This window comes from Mchenga conophoros, linkage group LG18 (genome assembly GCF_057382185.1).
Source record: "Mchenga conophoros isolate Kocher_MC1m ecotype Shallow Benthic linkage group LG18, M_conophoros_male_GT1.1, whole genome shotgun sequence".
Taxonomy (NCBI): Eukaryota; Metazoa; Chordata; class Actinopteri; order Cichliformes; family Cichlidae; genus Mchenga; species Mchenga conophoros.
In genome coordinates this window covers 32225034-32237735 of record NC_140543.1, presented here as the reverse complement: position 1 = coordinate 32237735, position 12702 = coordinate 32225034, and the positions used below count along the sequence as shown (strand labels likewise).

General features: G+C 37.6%; 1 protein-coding gene across 1 annotated transcript in view; it reads right to left on the bottom strand.

Annotated features, from left to right (window-relative positions):
• Nucleotides 1-12702, bottom strand: part of tox (thymocyte selection-associated high mobility group box) — a 63335-nt gene that overhangs the window by 31731 nt on the left and 18902 nt on the right. Inside the window, exon 2 of the mRNA XM_085255010.1 lies at nt 1587-1652. Within this exon, the coding sequence (XP_085111136.1) occupies nt 1587-1652 (66 nt within the window). The remainder of the gene's footprint in view (nt 1-1586; nt 1653-12702) is intronic.

Below are 12702 nucleotides of genomic sequence, written 5' to 3'. Positions count from 1 at the left end.
AGCTACATTTCTGCATGCTGCAGTTTAGATTGCATTTATCTTATTTTATTTAAATCTGATCTTTTAATGTACTTGAGATTATTTACATATTTTTGAAGTAAAAAAATTATTTTGATACATTAATAAATGTAAAATGATAAATACAATGAAAGTGTTGTTTTTGTTTGTTTGTTTGTTTTTACACGTTGTATACAATTATAAAACACTGTAATCTCTAAAATGGAAACCAATGAGCAGTTCATTCTGAAACACCAGTGTTTCTTCTCTTTTGAATATTTATTATTGCTCATTAATAAGACAATTGATAGATTACTCGATTACTTAAATAATCGATAGCTGCAACCCTGACTCACAATGCAGTATTATTGGGATTTTTAAAATTTGTGATATGGTAAGTATTGCAATAACATGTATTGCAATCTATCACCATTTTTCAACTGCAAATTATGTCCTGAAAGTTAAACTTAGACAAATCTGACTTACATAACAACATAAAGTTATCTCACTTCATTTTTTTTAAACTCCAAAATAGTATTCTCAGACACCGTCAATAAAATCTGCCATAAATGTCGTCATAAGACAGTTAGTTTGATGTCAGTGAGAAACTGAATGGGGTCAAGTTGGCAAGTACATGCAGTCCATTTCTGATAATACAGCAATTAACTGTGATAAACTGTCTAAAATCACATATATGAATTTGAGTTTTCAGTGGAGTCAAATTAATGTAAGTTTGCTTGTCTAACGTTATCTCAGGATTTTAGTATGTAAGATTAGCGCATTTGTTATATTCCCAGATCATTTTTATTTATTTAATAAAATATCAATATTTGATATCCCTGCATTGCTACATACATTGTAATACTATGCTGTATCGAACTCCCCCAATACACACACACACACACACACACACACACACACACACACACGTGTGTGTGTAGTCGTATCCTTGTGGGGACATCTCATTGACATAATGCTTTTCCTAGCCCCTTACCCTAACCATCAAAAATGAATGCCTAACCCTAACCCCTACCCTAAACTTATCCCTAACCTTATGGTAACCCTGACACTAAAACCATATTTGGAGTCTCAAAAATGCCTTCCAACTTGTGTGTACCGGGATTTTGGTCTCCATAAAGGCTGTTGGTCCCCACAAGTATAGTAAACTTCCAATTTTTGATCCCCACAACGATGTCTAAACCGGTACACACACACCTGCTGCCTTTGTTTACTCCGGATAAATGACAACCACACTGCATGATTTTAGAAAAAAGGGAACACTCATCCCATGAAGTCACCATGTTACACTGATCCATGGTGCAAGATATCCCCAAGATAATTTGGCTGCACGTCAGAGAAGCTGCAACTTTCTCAAAATGCACTCTATGCGTTCTGATTACGGTTTCTCATTAGTAACCATATTCAATAAAATATGGAACATCCAACATTACTGCTGACATACTTTTAAAAGGAATTTAGAGAACAGCTCAGTGTGATTTGAAAGCAGAAAGTCAAACAAACAACTTCACAGGGCACACTCTGTCTCTACACACAAATGAACGCACACACACAGTCTCATAAACACACACCTGATTGGTTGAGGCGAAGTCAAGGCCTGGTTCTGGCATACCCAGGAACATGGTGTCCCCATCCAGCTGGAGAGAACAAAAAGCAAGAGCAACAATGTCAACAAACCATAATCAAACACAGCAAACACATAACGGAAAGCCGGCAAGGACACAATAAGTAAAGATGGAGGTAGCAGATTGCTAGCTGGCTGCCAGTCAACTATCTGTTTGCCATCTTCTTCAGACATTGAAAATCCTGCAACCTCCCTGAGTAAGAGGGCCGTAAACACACTTCTGTTTTATTACTGTCCATGTCCATCATACACAAGCAGAGATGAGGTGATTTAACAGTGACTGTCTTTGCCAGTCACCATAAAACAACCCTATTATTTCAGAATTTGACATTTTCAGAATGACAGATATTAGTATTTGTTGTTTGCAAATTTGATATGCTGAATCTAGAATTTTGATCCTGCCATTTTAAGTCACTGTGTGACTGACATTTGTTAAAGCACGTTACATAACTTTCACAACAGGAAATATTACTCTATACTTTATATCAGGGCAACTCATATACTATGAGAATAAAACATTATATTTACACAGAGCATCCTATTTGTATGCAGGGCCTTTTACTTCCTTATTTCTCTCTCTTATCTGCACAACACTTCCTCCTGTGAAGCCCTTTCTTTCACAATAGCTTTTATTTGTCCTACATCACAGACAGCAGTAAAGAACAAAGGGTTTTAATATCACTGCATGTCACAGGCAAGCCACTAGAAGAAAAACAGTCTACAAGATGGTTTTTACATTTCAGTATTCTATTTGTTTTTCATTTTAACTGCATTTAATGTTCAAAGACATTCATAGTGAAGAAGATAATTATAATTGCTCATTAAATACATGTTTCTGGCAGTGTATTTATAGACTAGGTTGACTCCCCCAGCAGGTCTATTCATGTGATAAAAAACTAAATTCATTAACTGCTATGGTCTCTATTAGCCTACTGTTCCAGTTAACCTTTTTTTTATCAACATGCAAAATAATGATTTATATGAAATTTTCTCTTGTATTTTGTTTATCTGCTTCATCTGTTCATTTGATATCTAAACACTTAAGTCGGCAAGTTAACAGTCATTCACTGTTCCATGTAAATAAGGTTAAATATGATTTCTGTTCTCCTGCTGCTATATATACAGATTAGTTTGTCTTCATGTTGGAAGCGGGTAATAAACTCCATGGTGCCTCTCTCTTCCTGTGTGCAGAGCTACATACAAATAGCTCAGCTGCTCTAAACGTGCAACTACACTTAACAACTAGCAATATAGCACGTGGATGGTGCTACATTAATTGTGCCCCAAAATGTATTTTGTAACGTATTCAGAATACGTTACTCAATGAGAGTAACGTATTCTGAATACTTTAGATTACTTAATATTAGAGCTGGGCGATAGAACGATAACGATATGTATCGCGATATAACTTTTACTCGATAGAGAAATTAAGCTATCGCGATAGACCTCGCCGCTCTTGTCCTCTAAATTAAGTAGCGCAGAGCCGAACCAATCACAGCTGCAGCGTCACGTCGCGTGACTTGTTACATACAGCACAAGTGCCAAGCCGCACGTGGGTTTGTTTGGGAAGCAGCCAGCGGGTAATGGAGCCAGCGCGTAATGGAGGAAATGAGTGTGCCGACTAGAAAAATCAACCGAGCGTGACCGAAGAGAAAACAGATGATGGTTCCAACGCCGGAGAGATTGTCGAACGGAAGAGCCATAGAAGTTCCGTAGTGTGAAGGTATTTCGGCTATTTCAAGTCTGATAAAAAATAGAGTAGCGTGCACTGTAAATTGTGCCGAAAGCAAGTCTGGAAATACAATAAACTGGTGCATGCGTCACACTGTGCGCCACGTTATTGTTTCGGTGAAATGAATTTCTACAATACTGTTTCTGTTAATTGTACTCTCTGCAGTGTTTAAATGCTTACATATACACACAGTTACTGTCCGTCCACACATACGACTCGGTTCTGCTTCTATGCCCCAGCTTTGTTTACTTTTTCCCACCGAGGCTTCTAGACTTCTGATTGGCCAACATTTCTGCACGGTTAGGAATCTAGCGCCACCTGCTGCTTTGGCATGTTCATAGCAGCGTTTTCCTTCATTTCTCCCTTTATGTGTGGACGGGATTATTTTTTAAAACGAAAACGGAAAATCTCCGTTTTCAAAAATACCCGTGTACGTGTGGACGTAGCCTCAGTCTCTGACTGGAAGCGCTAATTCGTCATTCGGCTTTTGTCAGACTAAAGTAACTGTTAAAACTGTTTGAAAAGCTCAGCTATACAACAAGGAGAGATTGAGAATTTCCTTTTAGTTCTCAGTTTATTTGATATTGACAAAAGTTAGTCAGTTTTGTCTGTTCTTCTGTAAAACAAACTAAGATTTATTTTTAGAATTAATATTTTGTTTCTAAGTGGAATTGACAATTTAGTCTGTTTCGTTTGTTCTATTTTGAAACTTAAACGCTTTAGCGGCTGCCTTTTGTGTAGTTTGCAATATTTGCCTTTATTTATCTGAAAAAGTCTCATGTTCCTTAAGTACATCTACCCTGTTGAACTTATTATGGGAAATAAATATTTAAATAAAAACAAGCTGCTGATTATTTCACATTTTACTTGTGAGCAACAGCACATTTAAATCTTACAAATATAGTTATTTGGCTTATATCGTGATAGATATCATTATCGCCTGAAATGAAAAAAACATATCGTGATTTGAAAAAATCTCATATCGCCCAGCTCTACTTAATATATTGTCAAGCTTTTTACAACTACATGAATGTACTATTGCTGTGTGATTTATTACTATTACTGAAGGCTACTTGCGATACCAATACAAACTAGATTTTTTAATTTTAATATAAAATGAGTAACAGTAGGGTGGACATTAGGTAAGGCTGCACTTTTTGCAGCAATCCCTGAAAACTATTCCAGGCATATATAAAACAGGTCCGCGGCTCCAAACTGTAGTAAAGGGACCTCTGGCTAATACGTTGGGTTCTGTGTCGGGCTCGTAGCCGAAAACTAGCTTTACTTTGTTGTCTGGGTCAACTTTGCTAGCACGAGACAGAGAGAGGCGTTGAAAGGCTGCTGCAACGGAGCTTATTGTTTCGGAGGAAAACACGAACAGTCGAGTCTTAATAGCTGACTTACAACTGGGCTCGTCAGGCACTCTTTTTGGCTGCAGTGGTTATTGTTATATTTACATGCTTCCACTTCCCGTTTCTGGTCGGTGACAATTCGTACTTTTCCACTCTCCTTTTTCTCCCACCTCGCGCTCACAGACACATAACGGGTATGGCAGTCCATTCTCCCCGCAGCACAGACTACACTGCCCATGAAGCTACATTATTTAGTTGACACTAGACAAAATACTTTACAACTCCACAACTTTATGAAAACAAAGGCACTGCGCATGTGCGTTTTACCCATATTCTATCACGATATTTCATTTTTTTTATTGTTGCCCAACATTATACTGGTATTACCGTGGACGGTATGATATGGCCCAGCCCTACTAAGAGGGAAGAAATTTCACAAACTGACAACAGTGGCCTCCTATTTAAAATACTACACTTCAATTCTTTGAGCTCTTTAGAACAACACATTTGTTCACACATTTTTGTAAAGCCAGACTAGGCTAGGTGTGCTGTACTTTTATTATGGTATAAAGGTACTGACTGCTACTGCTTTAGTGTAAAACAGCAGTGACTATTACTAATAAAAGCCTACACAACTCATGGGACTAAACAAAACAGTATTTGAATCCAGAAACCATATTCAAATCAATCATGGTATCCTTGGTAGATAATCATTGTCTTGGTTGACAAACACAAACAGAAGAACAACATTTGAACAGGTGGGTAAAAGCAAAGCACTGTTTCTTGTAGACTAACACACACGCACACACATACACACACAGGTGACAGGTGGACAGACAGGTGTAGCTGCTCTATCCATTTGCCAGCTGCTGGGTATTATGCAAATGAGGTGTAGGTTTACAGAGTCAACAGAAAGTCAAAGAACAGTGTTGCTTGTTGCCTGGTAGAATTAACAGTTAATTTTTAATGCCTTACAAGGAACACATCCTCAAAAAAACATAACAATTACAGGAAAGGTGAGATTTGCATCTCTCTCCTCGCCATTCTCTCTCTGTGTGGGTTTCCCAGAAAAATCAGAGGACAAAAAGAAACAAGCAGACCTGCTGACTTCACTGCTAACCTAGCTTCTTCCATTTACCTTTGACCTGAATATATGACATCTCACAGGCACACACACAAAAACTACAGGGAAGCCCTTCAGAAATATACACAAATAGCAACATGCAAAAAACCATCATGGATCAAGACTGATGACTGACAAGTTTACCATTTGTTACTACATTTGATTCTTTCTTTATCTCATTAAACACAGTGGAAAACAAACTAATATAGGTTAAAATATATCTGCATACAAAATAGTTTAAGGAGGAGTATGGCTGCTATTTCAAACCGCTATTATTAGCCAAGTATTAGTAAATATATTTGCTCTGATAACAAAAACAATTGTTAGTTAACCATAACTGATGTATGTTGCCAAGTGTGTAAGGATACAAATACTTAAAAAACAAAAATACTTTTTCGCATCAGTATAATTTATTATTGGGAGGATGTATAGCAACAGCTTGACAATACAGTCTGCGCTACTTTCCACTGATCAGCTGACAAATTCATCCACGTTTATAATTTCCACTTCAGGTGCCGCTTGCATTCATTTAAGAAGGTTCCTCTAGTCTTGCGGCAGCGTAATATCCCTCACACGAGCACAACCAATGTGAGCACCTGCCTCAGCTCTTATCTTAACCACCTGCTTTGACGTATGATCTAACCTCAGCCTGATGCTGGTGCCTTAAGACTGTAAATTGTGGTGTTAATGCCATGCACACTTACCCTCTGCAAATCATAAATAACAATTCATCAATTCCTGAACTTTACATAAAAAACATGAAAAATTTCAAGACCCACATTTACAAACCAGGGTACAAATACTCATTTATACATGCTAAGCCAAGTGGCTAATGTGTTCTTGCTATCTAAAGGACAAATACAGCTCTCAACCTACAGTAAGTACCATGAGAAGAGAGGAGATGAGAAAGAATGAGGGCAGAGAGGTGAAAAAAAGCGAAATGGTGATGATTTCTTTTCAACGGGCGCTCAGTCTGGGAGGCAGAGTGGAATCTATTAGGCTTTTCATTAAGTCAGAAGGACCGACAGAGATCTCAGTTGCTTTCAATGACTTGAATTTGTGCTTATTCGCTCAGCAACCGTGTTGAAAAGATGCAGCCTCAACCTAAACACTAACATTTATTTGACCAAGGTACCATTAGGTGGTGGTTTGCCGTCGACATTACCAAGGACAAATATTTCTTGATTTCACTAGTATCATTACGTTTGTAGAGACTATTACTGATTGCACATTTCAATTCATTAACCACAATAAGGCTGCGGCTGTGGACTATTTAAGTAATTGAGTAATCTACTGATTATTCCATTGATTAATCGAGTAATTGTGTAAAAAATACTTTTGTCTTATTAATGAGCAATAATAAATATTCAAAAGAGAAAAAAACACTGTTTTTTCAGAATGAACTGCTCATTGCAATTTCTAAAATGAAAACCAATGTTTACAAGTTTAACTGCATATAACATCTGTCAAAAAAAAAAATCCAACCTTTTGATTATATGTTGAAATTAAATTTTTAAAGAAAACATTTTCTTACATGCAAAAATATATAAATAATTTCAAGTACATTAAAAGATCAAAGTCAAATTTAAAAAAAGATAATCATCTAAAGCAAGACATAAAAATGTTACCCTTACTCTGTCTTCTTGGAAGGCTTTCTGAAATTAATAGGTGGCATGTTTTTGTGCTGCTGAAAACAGATCGTATGATGGTGTAGGCAATATTTAATATTAATAATCATTCAGTGGCCTACTTAACAACCTTCAGGTTGTTGGCTCATTTTTATTGGCTTGTGATTTTTTTATATTTTTAAATATTAATGCAGTTGAATTATTACAGTATTTTATATGATTTCACTTTCAATCTAAAAAAGTTACGAAAGCCTTGAAATTAATAAGGTCTAGTACACCCCATCCCCCCCTTTAGACGCACCCGTTTGCTGCAGGTACGGCTTCCATGTAAGATAGGACGGCTGCTGCCGGCCGTCATTAGGCTGTATAATTTAAACATGTATCAGACTAAGATAACAGTTCATCTGCATATTTTATTACAACTTCTGGAGGCTTACTGCCAATTTTTTCTGTGTAAAACAAACGGTGGTGGATGGAGCAGCTACAAAGTTTGCTTTTATTCACGCCTGAGTTTGTTGATCAGGTGCTTTGATGAAGGACTCCCACCAGCTTTTTCCCAGTAAAGGTTTTAATGCTGATCACAGGAACAGCGCTGCTGTTTTGGAAGCTAGAAACATATTTTCTTTCATTCAATAATGGCTCCGCCTCTTAGTCGTCAAATGAGGGTGAAACGCTCTTTGTTTACATCATTTAAAACATCTGCTGCAGAATCGTGCCTTAAAAGAAACATTGAGGCAAAGAATGTGTGTCGAGAATTTTTTACAATCAAATTATTCAAATTACTTGATGAATTGTTACAACCCTAAACCACAATTATGTTTGAGGGCAAAAAGTCACAAATGCTGATTAGCAGTGCAACATACTCAATCTCAGCAAAAACACAGCTCATCTGTTTAGGTTACTAATGAGCTGGTTGATAGCTGGGCTGCCATTTATGGTTAATTTCCTAAAGACATTATGTCAGAGAGTTGACATCATCCCCACTGCAGATGGCTACAGTTTACAGTACTGTTGTATGACCATTGTAAACATTCATATAAATTAAAAGAAAAAAGTCACAACTTGAAACCATTACTTTTTTGGGCAACAAGCTGGTTACTGGATTTTCTCCAACAAAATTAACATACAGTCAGTTGGGTTATATTCTCTATAAACCAACCGACCTTATATCATCCTTTTCAGTTGATGATGTGAGATACGATCGCTCTGTTCCTCTCTCCATCCATATACAGTCTGTGTTTATGCACCACATACACACAGGGTGAAACATGGAGCAGAGGGGAGAAACTAGTGTCTCTGCAAACAAAATTACTTTAAGCTCTATATTAAAAATCCATCCATCAATTTTCTTAACTACTTAGCCAGTTTAGGGTGGGGGGTACGGGTATTATAGCAGCTAATTTGTAGCAAATTAGGTGTCAGGTTGGCAAAGTTTAAGTCATAAGTTTGAGACAAGCTTGAGACAAAAGTCTGTGTTTCTTATTATTAGCATTGCAATAGTGTTTTTGTTTAAAGAAAACTTACTACTTCCCCAATCCAAGGTCACGGTGGGGCTACAGCCCAGGGCAAGAGGCAGGGTACATTTTGAGACGGATGCTAGAGAGATAGACAACCAGTCACACTCACAACCACATCTACAGCCAATTAACCTAACATGCATTTCTATGAACTTTAGAAGAAAGCTAGTGTACCAACAGAGAACCCATGCAGGCACAGAGAGGCCAGTGGATTCAGATCAGGAACCATCTTGCTGTGCTAACCACTTAATCACAGCAAGCTCTGTTTCTCTGTTTTCTGCTACTTTCTAAAGGATCGCTTTTTGTGATCCTCACACACACATTCATTTCAATATATTGCGAGAAAAGAAAGAAAAGGGGTGAAAAAAAGAGCAAAAATAGTCCCAACTAGCAAGATACTGGCAATTCTGGAGATGGTGTTCTGCTGGCGCAGACCTAATGTGCTGTACAATGAATGGTCTATATGTCCTGTGACCTTCTCTGGGCGGCATTTCTGTAACCAACCAACCTAGTGTAATGTATTATACCCTGTAGATATAAAATCATCAGTTTTATAAACCCTGTCGACCGTAAGTACCTGATTAAGACTAGCTAGCTAGGTTTAATTTAGTATTTAAAACTAATTTGGGGTTTAGTAGTTCACGGCTGAGGCAGCAGCTCTGCGTCAGTCTGATTGGGAAGCACCCTCATTAGCACGGTGTGGCTTTTATGTGGAAATGTGTTGTTTGGGGTGTTTTGTCTTCGATTTCACTCTGCTGTTAAAAATCAGACATTCTTACACTTATAGGCTTATCAGTAGTCGTACCACAAAACAGGAATGATTGTAAAAGTTATCAGTGTGCATCTCAAACCTACCACTGAGAGAACAAAAAAGGATGGCAAGGTTTGTAGTCGAACCAAATTCCTATCTCTTACTCTCTCCCCTCTCATGCCTCTCTCTCTCTCTCTCTCTCACACACTCTCTCATCTCTGCTGCTCCCTTTCTTCATTTCTGTGTATGTGAGTCTGTATTTGTGTGGGTAAAGCAAAGGTTTGAATAACAAGCAGCCAGCTAAGTGGGTCAGGGTCGGAGGAAGGGGGAGAAATGGGAGAGAGAGACTATTAGGATGACAGACAAGGACAAAGGAAAAGAATACAGTGGAATACAGTGCATCAAGAAAAAGGGTAGCAGAATGTGGAAGAGAAAGGGGGAGAGGTTAGAAATAAAATGTGTAGTAAACGAGATCAAAAGAAGTCATTTGTGAGGGTTACAGAAATTCATTCAGGGGTTTTTTACATTAATTCGCACTCAATATTGTAATCTACTTGAGTCTGAAAATCAAATGAAAAACATCTTAAGTGTGAGGAATCATCAATCCCCAATCATAAAACCAAAAAAAGCTTAATTTTTAGGATAAAGTAAAATTTTAGCTTAAAGAGATCACGGCATAGCTTTAGGTGTTAGAACAGCAATAAAAACTGCAGATGCGTGTACAACAAACGATCTGTGCTCAGCGTGTTTGCAGCGTTGGATTCGACTTACTCTTTGCACAGAGCTCAAGCTGGAGTGGGAAACATGACATGTCCTCTTCTTGTGAAGATCTTTGACTAAATGTGTCACAAAGACAAAGTAACCATATTTATCACTCATGGTTTTGGGTGGAGGTTGAAACTACTTGGCTGGACCAGAGTGAATAGATTTAAGCTCACTCTGAACTGCATCAGGAGACATAAATCAAAATACAAGTGTGTACAGAGAGATAGATGGAGAAGGACAGGAAGACTTATTTTGTGTGTGTGTGTGTACGTGCTTGTGTGGGGAGCTATGATAGTTCAGCTCTGCAATTGTTTATCTGTCTTTTCTTTGTCACCCCGACAACAATATAAACCAAATTTTATTGGCTAAATGTATTCACCCTGACTGTAAATTTAGACTGTGTGTGTGCACTTTTATGTAAATATCGTTCAAATATGCGTGCCTGAGTGTGAAGAGAAATTTTACATTCTTGAAACAGCTGTTTAATCATATTCTTCTGTGTGTTTATGCTGGCTCTATGGTGGCCATTTCCCCATTATGCTGCCAGTAAATAGCAGCAATCTTTTTTTAAATTTGGAGCTAAGAGTAATCCAAGTATAAAATCTGAATAAATCTCATGAGACAAACTGTCTTTTGAGTTTCTAATATATTTTCTGTAAATTACAGCGTCTTACCACCAGCAAACAAAAGCCTGAACACAGGTTCTTATTCAAGAATTACTTGTTTCGACTAGCAAAACACAGGCAAGTAGGTCTACGAAGGCAACGCAGTCAAATAAAAGGCTATTAACACATTTGGCAAATTTGGTGTTAAACAAGGGGACAAATCTTTTGCTATACACTTTATATATAACCCCAAATCCCCAAAATGTTGGGGTGCTGTCTAAAATGTAAATACAGACAAAATGCAATGATTTTCCAATCTCATAATCCCATATTTTATGAACATAGAAAACAAACTGTTTAAAGTGAGAAAATGTACTTTTTAAAGAAAAAACAAGGTTATTTTCACTTGGATAGCAAAAAAAGTTGGGAGAGGGCCATGTTTACCACTGTAGCATTTCCTCTTCATCTAATAACAGTCTGAACTTCCAGAACAGAAGAGACTAGTTGAGAGGAGTATTGTCCTATTCTTGTCTGATGCAGGATTCTAGCTCCTCAACAGTCCCAGGTCTTCTTTGTCGGATTTTTCATTAATGTTTTCTTTATTTTTGTGAATACAATATATGAGTTTAAAAGATTTACAAGTCACGCATTCTGTTATACACATTTCATTTAAATCTGCTCCATGTTGTGTTCAACAAGACTTCAAAACAGACTATCCAGTCTTTAGGAAAATATTTGCTGAGCCCACAGATCAAGTGAGCTAAAGAGTCACTCTTATTTAGACTTCTATAACATCAGACCAGGACATTTGCCCACCACTGGCAATTACAAAGGATGCTTGTTTAACAAAACTTCTGCATCAGTTTCATATTTCAGATCTGAAAACCATCCTTTAAATACAGTCTATGATTTTACACCATCTAGCACGATCATAAAAAAGTTAGTTTAGCGTTAAAGTGTAGTTCAAGCCTTTGCCAAAATTACTCAATACACCAACACAACTGGCTATCACTTTGACATAATGAGATTAATGTGCTTGTGTACACATCCAGCAGTTAGCCAGCAACACAAACTTTCAACTGCAAGTGTGCTGGTGGTTACCTGTTAATTTGTCAGCCCAATATGCACTCTCTTTTTGTTCTGTTTCTGGTCCACCGTAACTCCAGAAGGCCTCTGACTCTTTACCTCCTTAATGTTAATCCGCTACTGTAGTGATAATTAGGGCTGCCACGATTAGTCGACTAGTCACGATTACGTCGACTATTAAAATCGTCGACGACTAATTTAATAGTCGACGCATCGTTTGAAGCTTTGTAAGATCACAAAGGACGCAGGAATGAGTAGTAGGATTTAAGAGTGTAATAACGGACTGAAACAGAAGATGCCAGCACTGCATGTACAAGGATGCCAGCTGCCGTTAAACCCCGAAGAAGAAGAAGCTGTGTCCCAGAATTCATAGCGCAGCCCAGCGCAGTTGTCAACAATGGCGGCAGCTAGTTAGTTTTAACTTTACTCTTATTATTCTTTCTTGGTCACAAAATAAACGTTTAACATATTTTCAGGCGAGAATGTAGCTGTGTAAACCTCAAA